At 31.1% G+C, this 14799-nt stretch overlaps 1 protein-coding gene across 3 annotated transcripts; it reads right to left on the bottom strand.

Annotated features, from left to right (window-relative positions):
• Positions 1–16: 16 nt before the first annotated feature.
• On the bottom strand, positions 17–7285 carry LOC111275612 (protein transport protein SEC24 A-like). 3 transcript variants are annotated; one of them, XM_089754065.1, is made up of 14 exons: positions 7093–7285; positions 5177–6297; positions 4933–5071; positions 4209–4399; positions 3667–3774; positions 3358–3561; positions 3010–3241; positions 2757–2906; positions 2377–2533; positions 2114–2241; positions 1697–2019; positions 1425–1613; positions 715–955; positions 17–397 (listed from the first exon to the last, which is right to left on the bottom strand). In XM_089754065.1, the coding sequence occupies exons 2-13, from the start codon at positions 6239–6241 to the stop codon at positions 722–724; spliced, it is 3120 nt and encodes a 1039-aa protein (XP_089610191.1). In that variant the 5' UTR covers positions 6242–6297; positions 7093–7285; the 3' UTR covers positions 17–397; positions 715–721. The 3 variants fall into 3 exon arrangements, with proteins under 3 accessions (XP_089610191.1, XP_089610192.1, XP_022716776.1); XM_089754066.1 differs by having other exon boundaries at positions 17–345; XM_022861041.2 differs by lacking the exon at positions 17–397 and having other exon boundaries at positions 461–955.
• Positions 7286–14799: the final 7514 nt, after the last annotated feature.

Here is a 14799-nt window from a genome sequence, read left to right as displayed (position 1 = left end):
GATAATCATTAAGGTGTTAATGCAATGCAGCAAATGCTGGCAATAATATGCAACAAAAACTCGAAAGCATATTGAACATGGCCAACGTTTTGGCAATTGGTCACACCATTTTCTAAACAAAAACTTGAAAATTATGACACAAATTGCTGGCAATAATTTAACTGTCACAAAAATTTAATTTGTTTTGCACTTCAATTCTAAAGCAGTGCGATTGCGTACCACTAGAAGCACAAATTTTTCTCCTAATTATTGAATTTTATGATGAACAAAAAATTTGTTTCCTTAAAATCTTCGGCCTGATCTGTTCCATCTATTCTACAGCCAAGCTTTGAGGTAAACCAGCGACTACAGATAAATTTATGACATTTGATTCACGTCAAGGAAAGGTGATGACCCCCTACGGAATTGAAGTAATCAGACAACAAAAAACAAAAAAAAAAAAAAAAAAAAAAGCAAGTCATGATAAATTTCGAGTACTGTTTTCCATAAAAAGAAGGCCCTAACTCGGACGCTGTTAACTCTGAGATTGAATGAAACCATACATGTGACCAAAACTAAAAGAGTGAATAAAGAACCATATTGTTTCACGTTTACTCGAAAAACTGCTTGTCTCCAGTTAAAATCGATTAAATATATATCCCAAATGCAAGGAGCAATAGTTATACTTAAGCTCAAGAGGACTTGATGAAGTTTAGCAACTTCTCAAACAATTACCTGCATATCATGCATTTTGCTGGACTTGCCTATGTATTTGCATTATCCAATCAACATAACCACTGGTACCGCCCATCTGGTCCTCAAGAAGATTTACAAGAAGCAGCAAACCTTCCCTGGGTTGCTCACCTTGTCTTACGAGATAAGAAAGTTGATAATATGAAGGGTCACTCTCTCTTAGTTTCTTTAACATCCCCATCAGCCTTCTTGACATTTCATTATCATGCTGGTGAAGGGTAACCTGATTTTAAAAGAGAACATATAGAACAAGGTGAGTTAAGCACATGCAGCCAGAAAAGGAAAGGTCAAATGAACAGATTAACTTCAAACAACATTATCATGGAGAAAAAATGTGCATGCAAATAAGGTTCCAAAATACAAAAAAACCATCAAAACAAGCAAAGAATGTTCCATAGCATGATTACAATGCCACAGTCATTGGTTGCAATTGACATTCAGTTATAAATATTTAGAAATGTATAATAAGACCGATTCAAATTTTTACTTATTAATCATTTCAGACACTTTCTACTCAAAGCAGAGTTCATATAACAATAAAGGCCAGCATCTGAGGCAAATCTTATGTATGTTGAATACCAACAACAATATCAGTTTCCTTTATGCATAAAATGGTTACTAAAGCAGATGAAACATATACTATTCAACAATCTTGTCACCATAAGAATAGCTTCATCAACAAGAGATCTTACCCTTGACAATTCTGCAGCAAAGTCTGGCCCAAGTAAATTTCCAGCTATATCAGGCGATAGCATTCTACCAAACCATATAATAAAGCGGAAGCCATCATCATATATATAAAGGCCTCTTGAATCTAGGCTTTCTGCAACCAAAGGCAATCTCTTCATAATGTTTTTGAAATCATCAGCTTGAGCAGAGGGCTGCAAATATGAGACAGAGTTATGTTCAGTTTGCAAAATCTACATCTTTATTGGAATATATTTAAAGGGTCAAAATCTTTCACCTTCAAAAGAGACTCATCAATTCGAATCAAGCTAGGATATAACAGCTTCAACAACTTTTTAACAGGTAATGCCATCATGGTGAAACCTGCTGCACAGCGTTCATCAAGCTGAGCATCTGCGTATCCTCCTTTTAGAGGTACTGATTTAGAGAGTGCTAATCCATACAAACACAAGAACTTTAGAGACTCTGGATAAATCATCCTAGCTCCCAACCGATGCTGCACAGCATAGAGATTGCGGTATTCTCTGAGTGCTTTAACAATCCTTACTTGCAAAGAATTTCTAGCATCATCAAGTTTATTGGTCAAAGTTTTCTCAATTGCTGCAAAATATCGGTTAATTAGAAAAATATATGACCCCCCAGATCCAATGAAACAAATAGCATCCCTCACAGAGGGGCTTTTGTTCAACTTTACCTAATCTACAAAACAAAGAAACAATGGCACCAGTGTCAGCCTGGCGGTACATCTCTCCCAGATCTGTAACAATAGCTGCAGCTGCCGTATGTACTCTGATACGTCTCTCTCCGCAGGATGCAGTGTATCTTTAAATCATTAAAGAAACATCAATAACCCATATCCTTTTCCACTACTAAAACAAACCCAGCCAGTTCCAGCAAACAAGGTAATAACCCAATAAATTAAAATTGATAGAGTAAAATGACCCACTTAAAGGATACAGTAAAGCAACTTGGAAGTATACTGTCTGAGTTGTCAGCAGTGTCTCCTCGAGGGATAACTGCATTGCATATGCTTTATCACAATCTACAGCCGGTAGTGCTAATAAATCTGTGGACCTCAGCATAAAGTTCCCATGATAAGATGTAAATCGAATCCCTGGTACAAGTACCGAATGACATGAATCAACAGCTTTGTTATCACAAAATCATAGGGGAAAAGAACAAAAATAAATAAATAGCATTTTCTATAAGCATTAGCCCATGTCAGCATATATATTGAAGGAAAAAAAATTTTGTAGCTAACCAACTATATCGGGATTATGGCTTAATAACATTGAGTTACAAGTGGATTCAACAATAAATAAAAAGAATCAGCAGACCTTTTCCACATCTTATGCGCATAACTGCTTCCCAGGCCGTTTCCCTAGTGAGATCTCTGGCTAATTCATGCCTCAACTTCTCTCCATGAATGCCTGATTGGAAGCTTGGATAATAATATACTTGACCTCCAGTATATTTTGCCAAGGTTCCTACATCGAAATTCATAAAAGAGACATCAAGTATCATTAAAAGCTCTTCTAAACCTCAATATCATTTTTAACCCGAAAGTCAAAAAGGGCAGTGATTTTGTACCTAAGGAAGCTATATCAGTATATTTGTCACTGAAGGCATAAACATTAACCCCTATCTGGTACTTGGTAAGATCAGCAGCCATTTGCTTGTAGAAGGGATCTTCTGGTAATCTCAATATATGTTCCTTATCAGTTCCATAGACACGAAGATCATCTCCACGCAACTTCAAGCGGCCAACTCCCAGGGAAGGCAATGTGTTCTGGAAAATTAGCAACTTTCCCCCAAGTTGACTCTGCGGTAAATAGGTGGTCAAACAACCATTATTCAATACAATTAACAGCAAGAAACTAAAAGGAATCTCATCATTGGTAAAAGCTCGTAGTAGCAATGGTGGAGAAAAAAACATACCATAACCATGAATGCTGCCTTAAGTGCCGGACCAAAAGCAGATTCCACATTCACATTGTCCTGAAACATAGAGGGCAAGCTATCCAGGAATGTTTCAACCACATTTCTAGATTCAGACAAGTTGACAAGGAGATCATCTGGCAATGGGACAAATATATCATCCAGATCTGAAACTACCATCATTTGAGGCTGCATAAGAGATGACTGCAAGACAAAAACCCAAAAGTTATTTTGGAAGTACTTGAGCTGAAATGGAGAAAATCTGAGGCATCTCATAAAACTTTTCCACTGATCTCATAAGTCACTTGCCTTCATATTGTAAAAATGAATTGTGCTATCAAAAGTAATGAAACCAATCTGTGTTCTGGGGAAGCCAGGCAGCTCATCCAAACATGAACGTACAGTTTGAGCAACAACCTGACAGATATGTTATAAGCAGCAAAAACCATTAACATGCATATAGAATAAGGAGAAATAAAGAAAAGAGATAGAATAGCAGCAAGGCCTATCAAGGTACATGTTATCACCAAAAGGCCAGAGCAGAAAGTATGCAGACCTAAAACTTACTTATTTAATCAACTAGAGTATGCAGACCTAAAACTTACTTATTATGCAGACCTAAAACCTACTTATTTAATCAACTATGATCAGACAATGTTGACAACAACCTGGATAAATAATCAGCTAAACAGGTTTTAAAGTGTCCAACAAACCGTGTAATAGTAGCAGCAAGGTTAACCCATACTTTTTTCCCTACACTGATTCCATAGCAAGGCAAAAGACTCTTGCAAGCCTTATTACAACACACTATGAGATGATGAACAATTAACTGCTTAAAAGGAAGTGCTTACCTCAATCATACCACTTCTTACTGCAGATATTGAAACGTCAATAAGAAAAAAATATAGTGGTGGCATTGGAGGCCGCACCATGTATTCAGTTGGTGCAACAAATTCCACACTGCCTTTTATAAGCTCAGGCCGCTGATCCAAATCAATTCTTCTGCCAGTGGCATCCAAGTTGGCAAAATACTCACCAGGAACTGAACATAGAAGTTGAATCAAATAAGCATATATGCTTTGTAATTCCAACTATTAAAGAGATCTACCAGGAAAAAAAAAAATCAGTCTGCCACACAATATGACCAATTGGATACAACTGAAAAAAAAACAAAAATTACATTACCAATAAAGAACAGTTAGTTAACATGCTATCTGAAACTCCATACCACACCCATCATTAACTCAATTTAAAATATGTATTTTGCATTTTGCACTTTACCAATGAATTGAGATAGTTAAAAGTAAAGTTAATGGAAGATGCCCATAACAAGCAAGCTTGCAGAAAACTGATATACATGTTAATGCAAGTCTGTGTAAGTGAGTGATAAGCTCATTGCCCCCCAATAATGTTTGACGGTCCAAAGACAACAGATAATGCATATAACAGATAAAAGAATGTACAGCATGGAAAAGGATTCCATACACCACAGTCATAACTAAAACCACTTGACGTGACTCATTGCACTTTCAACCATTGAATTATATCTTTGCTTCCTAAGTCAGCTGTGTTTACCATCATTTAGTAAAGAACAGATGTTGCAACGCCACTTTCTTCCAGCATCTGTAAATGTGACATAGGGATTCACATAAGTGCGACATCTTCTACAACGAATAATACCAGTTGACGCGAAATTAATTACTGGCACTTCCTCCTGAATCGCAAAAAACAGAAATTGGCAGGACAAACATGAGTCTTCAACAGAATAAAGTTATTGTATACCTAAAAGTAAATTATTATTGATTCTCGAGACACTTACCCCCTCAGGAGCCTCTGCAAGAGGGCAAACAACTGCTCCAAGAGGCAAATGCCATCTAGAAACTAAAGACTGGGAATTTGGTATAGCACTGGTAGTAAGCCGGAGATATCTAGGATCACAATTCATAGGATACATCTCAACAAAAGAACTTGGCTCCACATCCCCATCTAACGGCCTAGGAAGTGTTCTATAATCAAGTCCGGGCTCAATTGATCCAGGCATAGAAGCAAGAGAGAGTGAACTAAAATCTTCTGTCAAGGTTTGGATGCCACCAATAGGAGGTGCAGAGCCTGGATGTTGCATTTGGTCCCTTGACTGGTAGCCCAAGGGAGCAGCTATTGGTGGCGGAGGAACATAACTTCCTTGCTGACTAGAAAAGGGAGAAGATGATGCTGGTGGAGGAGGCATAAAACTTCCTTGCTGAGCAGGAAAAGGTGATGGTACTTGAGAAACTGCAGGCTGCTTGCTTGGATATGCAGGAAAAGGTGGCTGGAAAGTGGATTTGGTAGTAGAATAAGACAAATCTGGAGGGGGCAAAGTCGGCTGAAAATTGGGTCTAGGCCCTGAAAACAATGACTCTGATGGAGGTTGAGGAACATTCAAACTGGATGGAGGAAAATTTACAGTTTGTGGTGCAGACACCATTGGCACTGGCGGTACTTGTGACTGCGGCCGGAAAGAAACAGGTGGAGCTGATATTTGATTTGCGGGAGGTTGAAATGGTGGCTGCCCCACAGGTGGTGCACGAGTAGGGGTAGTTTGAACTGTTGAAGGAAATGGCGGTGTTGGATATTGCTGAAAAGGTCCCCCAGCAGACGGGACAGATGTTATGGGTGGAGATGGAACTGACGGATCACTAAAACGAGTAGGCGGGCTAGATCCAGCTGATGAGAAAGGTGTCATAGTTGGGGGAGCACCTGGTGGAATAGGTCTAATATTGCTGGCTTCTGATCCCACCATTGGACCACGTGATGAAAAAGGTGTCATAGTCGGAAGAGCAGAAGCAAAAGGGGTAGAGGAAGGTCTCATAGGAAAATTCGGACGCCCAGGGTTTTCAGTCCCCATGTTTTCAATAATATAACTAAGTCTACTACTTAATAGACAATCTCTCACAACTAAACCTGCCAGAACAAGTAATATCAAAGCAGTGAGCATTTATAAAAGCAAATTAATTGAACACCAGTACATTTTAGCCGAACCAAGACCCACAAAAAGCAAGAATTTCCCACAAACATTATCAATGATTTTCATCGGGAATCAAACCCCAGTAAACACACCAAGAAAGAGCTAACTAAATATTTCAAAATTTTCACTTTTTTCAATATTATTGTGCTCATTAATTCCATGCATCCTGCAACTGACAATATCATCTGTCGCTGATTCAACTTCCACCCGCAATGATTAACTTCCATGCCACCCGTAATTTAAAATAAAATTAAAACCACATCCTTGAACTAATGCAAATGCATTACCTAAAACCATAACCTACGTGTATCAATTAACTTCTAACTCGCAAACAGCTATACTATGAAGATTGAAAGATCACACATAACATAATTAAACTTGAAAAAACTCCAATTTCTTCCTTTTTATCAAATTGTATACGGTTTTAAGCATTAAACCTTTGCATCATAACTCTAATACCCAGTTTAACAATCAAAAGAAGCTTCCAGAACACTCTAGAACAATCAAAATTCAATTCAATTCCAACTAATTTCCGTAAAATCCAACTCTTTTAATTCACTACCAATCTAAATTCCAACTAAAACAGTTCAGATTCAAATATATAATCACTCAGCAACTCAATTTCAATCATCTAATTCAAAATTCAATTCCTTTACACTAGTTCAGCTTCAGTCAAAACTTATTCTTTTTTTTAAAACCCAAAACTACCCTTCCCAAAAAAAATGACTAACCGGCGTCGTATTGAGCGGCGAACAGCTTCAGTGGCCGGTCATAGGAGATCTACCCTAGGATTCCGAAGAACCTGGCGATTTTGTCGAAGTCGAGAGATCCAAAGAGAAGAGGATATGTTAAGAAATTGCAGATCGAGAGACGAGGAAATTCAAAACAAAGTAGAAGAACGGAAAGCGTTGCTCTGAACAATTTGGTTTTTTTTTTTTTTGGTCAATTTTTTTTATGAGTAATTGAATTTTATTTGGGCTTTTTGAAGGTAAATTAAGGCCCAATTAGAAAAGTGCAAGTGAGTCAATGTTCTATGACTAATTGGAATTGGGCCAGATTGTCCGTAGGCCCATGTAAGACCAATTAAAATCTGGTATTGACCCAAAGTTTAGGGTATCTTAAATTTTTTAGGGTTGGGAAGTCTATAAGAGTCCCCAAGAAGTTGGGCTTACATGCAAGTCTTTTGATAATCCAATTTAAGAAATACCAAAAACTAACAAGTTCAAAAAAAAAAACAATAATACCAAAACTATTAAAATTAGGGATGCAATTTGGGTTGGGTTTATGTGGTTGGATTGGGCTAGACCCAATCCAAGTGGCCCCATTAGAGTTGAGAAAAAATTAAAAAAAAAAAACCAAAAATCTATTCCAAATCAATTCAGTTCAAATTTTATTTTTTATTTGATTTAAAAATTTTGGATAATAAATGTATATACTAAATTTGAATTAGATTTCGAATCGAAATATGAAAAATAAAAAAAAACCAAACGAATGAAATTATATATTTTTATTAGTTTTTATAATTTTTAATTAGTTTTTATACATTTTTTAATTTTTTATAAAATAAAAATAATGTTTTATATCTAAATTTATTTAAGTATATTAAAAATTATATTAAAATAATATATAAAAATAAAAAATTAATTTTTAAAAATTGATTAACCAAACTAAACTAGTAGAATTCAAATCGGATTGGATCGGTTTAAAAAAAAATCAATTCGAATTTAGATTGGATTTTAAAATTTTATAATATTATGTATTACTCAAAAAAATTAAACCAAATTTGATCCATTTTAAATCGTTATCACCTTAACTTAAATTAACATAGATTGAGCTATATAATAGATATATCAACATTTGAACCCGACTCAATTTGATTCATATGTAATCAACTCAAGACATTGACAACCTAATTACAGAAGAAAAGATTTTCAATTTTGAACATCCCAAGTTAGGGTGAAGGCTAACCACTAGAAGTCGAGAAGAAAACATTGTCTTCATCAAAATGAACAACTACACTTCACACCATATCAACATCAGACATAGTCAATAGATCAGCCGACCATATTCATGGGGTCCCAATTGTATTGAACAATAAGAATAGATCATTGGATATATTTACAAGCCTTGATAATGACCGTACATCCTTATAGTTCTATGTTTGATGTTGATAAGGTTCGCCCATCCATTGGTTGTAAGAATTCTCCTCTCAATGTATGAACATGTAATAGTTGGATAACATGAGTTCAAAGTTAAAAGACACTTTTTATTGTCTTTGTTTTTGGATAAATTACCCCGTTAGTCCCTTAATTTTGAGAATATTCTCATTTTATTCTCAAAGTTAAAATGAGTTTGCTTAGAAATGATTAGCGTTAGTATGAGTGTAAATAACATATAAATACTCGTAAGTTATTTGGTTTCAACTTAAATAAAATTTGAATTCAGTTCGATAATTATCAAGTTCGAACTCGAATAGTTTGACTTATCGATCGAGCTAAGTTTTAACATTTTTATATCTAGCTAGAGTAACTCACAAGTCTAATCAAGTTTTATTTTTTAATATATTTTTATTATTTTAATTAATAAAATATCTCAAAACTCGAATTTGGGCATAAATAACTGAGTTTTTATCAAATTTAAGAATCAAATTTATTTTTACATGTTAATCAAACTTAATTAAACAAATTCGAGTAATTTGATTTCTATCTCGAATCGAGCTCAAACTAAAAAAATAAAATTCGATTAAGTGCGAAAAGAGTTTGAAACCTTGAATTTCAAGGTGAGTTTGAATTCAAACTTAATATTATATTGACTCAAATTCGATTAATTACACCCCTAGACACTGGGCACTAAAGTGGAAGTCTTAAAATTCTTTAATACCTAAAATGATGTACTATTTAAGGGATGGATTGCATAATTTATCCAATTTAATTAACCTTAAATTTAAGGTTTAATTCAATTAATTTATATAATTACTCTTAAATGACATCTAACAAATTCAAATACAGCCTTCTTTAATATTAAAAAATAATAACAATAAACGACATAGACTTACTCGCTATCATAGTCGCAAGAAAAAATAGGCACATGACAAATTAGGTACAAATCACACCTAAATTATCTTCTAACATAGGAATTAGTCATTTTAGTTAGCCATTTTAGTGTTTTCTAAGGCAATGGAATGTTGCAAAAGAATTTTGTTGGGCCTTTTGTCCAATTCCAATATGTAGTGATTAGCTAGATTGCCTTCTTTATTATCTAAGACAAGTCGTGATGATACTACCTCATTTAAAAATTGTGGTATTGTTCACTTAAAATTGTTTTGTTTTCTCTTGTTTTTGGAGACAATTGTTGAGGAATTTTCATGGTTTGAACATGTTGGAGTTGGACAGACCTAAAAACATTGCCAATTCTATTATAAGGATGAATATTTAATTATTGAACCAAAGATTTGATATGATCATACTATGTTCATTTATTTTGCCTACAATACAATCCTTATAGACTTGTGTTGATAATTGACTGTGAAACCGATTCCACAATTGTCTTAATCTTTCCTTTCCTTGTCTTGATGATTAATTAATTAATTAGGTTAGGGAATGGATGATAACAGTCAACCTTTCCCTTTCCACCCCATCCTATGTTAGAATTCAATTTCAAATGTTTACCATAACTAAAAAGGTTATTATCCACAAGGGTTAGTCTAACTGCTAAGAAGAGTAATCTCCTTTTCTTATCAATCAGGTTCGATCCTTGTCGAAAGTGTTATAAAAGTAAAATCATAAATGCATAAGTCGATATAGGAAAATGTGCCTTTAAAATCATCAAAGGATATATCAGATACGAGCCAAACTTAAAGATACCCTAATCATGTTATCAAAAAAATTTTAAAAGGACGTTACATATTTATTTTAATCATTTACTTTAAGTAAATGCTTTGTTTGTAAGAAAACATGTAATTTCTTCATAAACTTGTAATTAACCATTTAGAAATAGTTACTAAATGAGAGGAGAAAAGGGCATTTCCCACTATTGCTTTTACTCACATTTAAGCTAGTAGGAATGCCAATAAAAATCCCATGAATTAGGTCTCTTTATCATAATTTGAGGTAGACCTATGGCAGAACCAACCCATTTATTGCACAAGCTTTACAATTGGGACCAAGCCACACAAGTTGAACAAAGATTAATTGTGACTCCCCCTGTCTGCCCTGTTGTGGGACTAACATTTTAAAACCTAACATGGCAATTGGGGTCACTTTCTTTTCAGGTCAACAAACCCTTTTGCAATGACTTTGGGGCATCCAATGGCTCAAATTAAACAACAAATAGATTGACATAAAAGAGAGAGATTTGATGAATTCTATAACTTATTAAATTAATGTAATCATCATTAAAAAATGATATCTACCAAATTTAAGATTTAAATATTAATATTTATAATAATTTTCTTATTTTGACTATGCCTCTTTTATTAAAAAAATTTTTTTGATGCATTTGGATAAAAAAATTGGGTTCCCTCCCTTCTCCTTTTGGATGGCTTTTCCATCCTTTTGGCCTTGGGTTTTCAAATATGAACCATATGTGGCCTAGAAAGTTAGCAATGATTAGGTGAAAACATGTGAAGTAGCTAAGCAAAAGAGAAAAGAGACATTGCTCCTTATCATGCAAAAGGAGCTCTTAGCCATGTTAAAGTTTGACTAGCTTGAAATGCAGGTATCAATTTGGTTTTAAATGATTTTCCACTTTGAAATATCTCAAAATTTTGTACTTGATCCCGCCTTAGATTGCATGTATTTTTCAAACTTTACAGGCTACCTTTATAATTACACCTACCTACCTATATATATATATGACACAACAATAATAGTCCAAATTGCATCAACCTTAAAAATATTAGTACATACAAAAATAATAATTTTAAAAAGTACGTATCCAAAATATTTATTTTAATGATTGCATACTTATATAACTTTATTTTTATAAATAATTTTAATTAATAATCTCGTCACATATCATGATATTATATTTATATCGAGTTAATTACATGTCAATTGATAAAGATTTAAAAATTATATTTAGATCTTAATTTGTATCATAAAATCATTTTTATCCCCCATTTAATTAGTCAAGAATCAGATAATTTCTACCATCACCATCTTTCGATAGTTATAAACCAGGGATTTCTTGTCAACTTGTTTAAATTGAAAAAGATAAGTGTCTAAAAGTGGATGGAATTATACATGTAAACCGGCCATTGGAAAGGGTCTGATTTATAGTAGGGCCAAAACAAAGACAAAGCAAAACCATGAGATTTTTTAATTATTTTTTCATGAATTATGGTGGGAGGAACAAACAAAAGTTGGTGCCATCAATTGCCAATGAGATTTTGATTTATTGATAAAAAAATGCTATCATTTTTAGGTTTTAGATTTAAATTTTACTGTATGTAAATTTGATTATATTTTAATTTATTAATTAATTATGATATAATAATTGATTATTCAATTGATTTTAAAAAAAAAGGTGCATTCAATTCATTTATTATTTACTTTTAATTTTTTTTCAACTATTAATAAAAAATTTAAAATATATAGTTGATAATTAAAGAACATCTCATTATTACTCCAAATTGAAAATTTTAAAATATTTTTGTTTTAGAAAGTTATTGTATTGTATTATTTACTTAAAAAATCATCATTAATTTCTATCATATTCTGCATTAGAGACAAGACATCTATTTGCATTTTTGTTCATATAGAAAAAAACATTTATTCTAAAATGAAAAATGGGAGGCCTAGAAGAGGCCAAATGCATGACATGAGGATCTTATTAATATTATTAAAATGAAAATGTGTCAATTGACATTATCTCAATTGTTTTTTTTTTTTTTTTCTTTTTCAGTCTCTCTTTCTTTTATTGTTTATAATTGTCTGAATTATAAATATATATAATTACCTAAATTATAGATTAATTATTAATAATTGAAACTAAAGTTCGATATTTTATTAGACAATTTGAAATATTTTACTCTTATTTCTTACCTATTGTACTTGAAAGTATAAACTCAAATTTAAAGTAATAAATTATATGTCATAGGTCCATAGAGTAGACCAAAATAAAATTATTAAAGGTTTTAAAGTAAAGTCTGCCCCTAGCTAATTTAAATCACAAATTTTGTTAACTAGGAAGGAGATATAATTGTAAATTAAATTGTTTATATTATTAGTAAATTATAGGATGGAAATTTTAATTGATGACCTTTGAGTTAAAAATTAAAGAAAAAAGTACTTACTTTATATAAATATAAGTATTGAAAGAGAGGTTATTTCATTTTAAGATTAATATATATCACAGATAAACATATTATAATGAGAATTAAATTTAGATCTTATAAGTGAAGTGTTCAATTCTCATGAACTCAATCATCTTATATCTTATATTATATATATATATATATTATATATTTATATATATATATATATAAGCCAAAGCTGTTGGTAAAAGAGAGAATATTTTAATATGGATGACTTATATTATTGACATATAGATAATCTTAAGAATCGCTATGTCTTATATTTTGTTTTATTTGAATTATTTTTTAAAAATTAATTAATTAAATTTATTTTTTATTATTATTTATCTTAAATCACTCTTAATTAAATTTATATTAAATGTAATAAAAATTTAATTACCATCATAATAAAATAATTTTGTGTTCTTTTTTTTAATTATAATATTCAACTACTAAATTACACTTATGTAAAAAAAAAATTCACTTTCTAATTTTTTTAATCTATAGTTTATTTACTAGCAGAAAAGAGTTAAGCATACATAATTAAATTATTAGGTTTATATATATTGAGACTGATAGGTTTAATTTTTATGAGAATACTAATAAAATATTTTACCATTAAAAATATTTTTGTCAAAATTATAAATATAACATTTCTTAAAATAAAACAAGTTGATATTTTTATGATAAATCATATTTTAATTTTTAAATAGTAGTATATATATTACAAAATTATCTAATTTTATGGTTGATCTATTTTTTTACATGTGATAGTCTAATTTATCCAATGCTTTTTTATTATTACATATTCAAATTGATTTACTTGATAATATTTTACTTTCAATAATATTATAAATTTTGGCTTGATAAAAATTTTTAATTATTAATCCCAAAAAACTATATAAATGAAAAATCAATTATAAATTCAAATAAAAAAGGAATTTGCTCTTCATATATTCAAATATTTATATATATAATCATCTCTCAATCAAAATTTTTATTGATTCTATATTATTACCTTTTTATTTTAAGGTGTTTATAAATTAAATGAATATTATTACTAATTTGAATCTTTTTTGTGTAATTACTTCTAATCTATTATTATTGTTAGTCAACTATTAATATTTAAAATTTTATTTTACTTTATTTAAAATTTATTATAAATTAAAATTATCATTCATGCATAGCATGAACTTAAATCTAGTTATCATTATTTTAAATGCTAAAAAGGTAACAAAAACATTAACAAAAGTATTTATTTTGATTAAATACAAAAAATATTAACAAAACTACTTTATTTTGATTAAAACTAATTAATCAACATGAATGAGTTTCTAAGATGGCATATTATTTGGTACCACAAGTTTCTTTCTTTGTTGGAATAGATAAAATCAAGCTTTGCTAAATCAATGGGCTATCTTAAAATGATGGAGATAATGACCCAACAACTAAGACTACCAATCATTTCATATCTGCATCTTTTCTATATCTTCTTGATCACATCAAACCCTATTAAAACACCTACCTTATTTTTTTAAAATTTTTTAATTGAGCGAGTTGTTCGAAGGGCACTAGGTTTTTCTTCAACATTTTTTTTTTTGAATGATTTTAAAATTATATTTTTATTTAAAATTTTATTTTCAACAAAAAATTTTTTTTTCTCTTTACCAACATTGTAGATAATTTGAACACTGTTAACCATCATGAATTTTTTCTTAAAGCAAAGCTTGCTCTACCTAAAGAATAAAGAGTGAAGTAATGGGTACCATATAATTAACCTTTTCTTTACCCTTTCATCATGAATGTTCATAGCTTTTTCTTGCATGAATGATCTTGAGAGTGATTATTAAAAAATGGATTCAACTATCTTGTAAAACAATCACTAAGCAAATGTTTCCATATATATATATTGATTAAATAAATGGTTCAAACCCTTAATATATGTATTTTTTTTATAACAAGTAATTACTAATAATCTTATACAAATTTATTCGGAGTTCATGATCTGAAATACCAATATATCAATACAACTCAATAAAATAATATATATATATATATATATATATTAGTTTAATCGTAATTGATTCATACTATTATTTATAAAAATAATATTTGATAAATTTAAATTTTAAACATCAATATT

This window comes from Durio zibethinus, chromosome 25, assembly GCF_047325235.1.
Source record: "Durio zibethinus cultivar Kanyao isolate XHJ-2024 chromosome 25, ASM4732523v1, whole genome shotgun sequence".
Taxonomy (NCBI): Eukaryota; Viridiplantae; Streptophyta; class Magnoliopsida; order Malvales; family Malvaceae; genus Durio; species Durio zibethinus.
The sequence above is the reverse complement of the archived record's forward strand: the minus strand, read 5'-3'. Positions and strand labels throughout refer to the sequence as shown.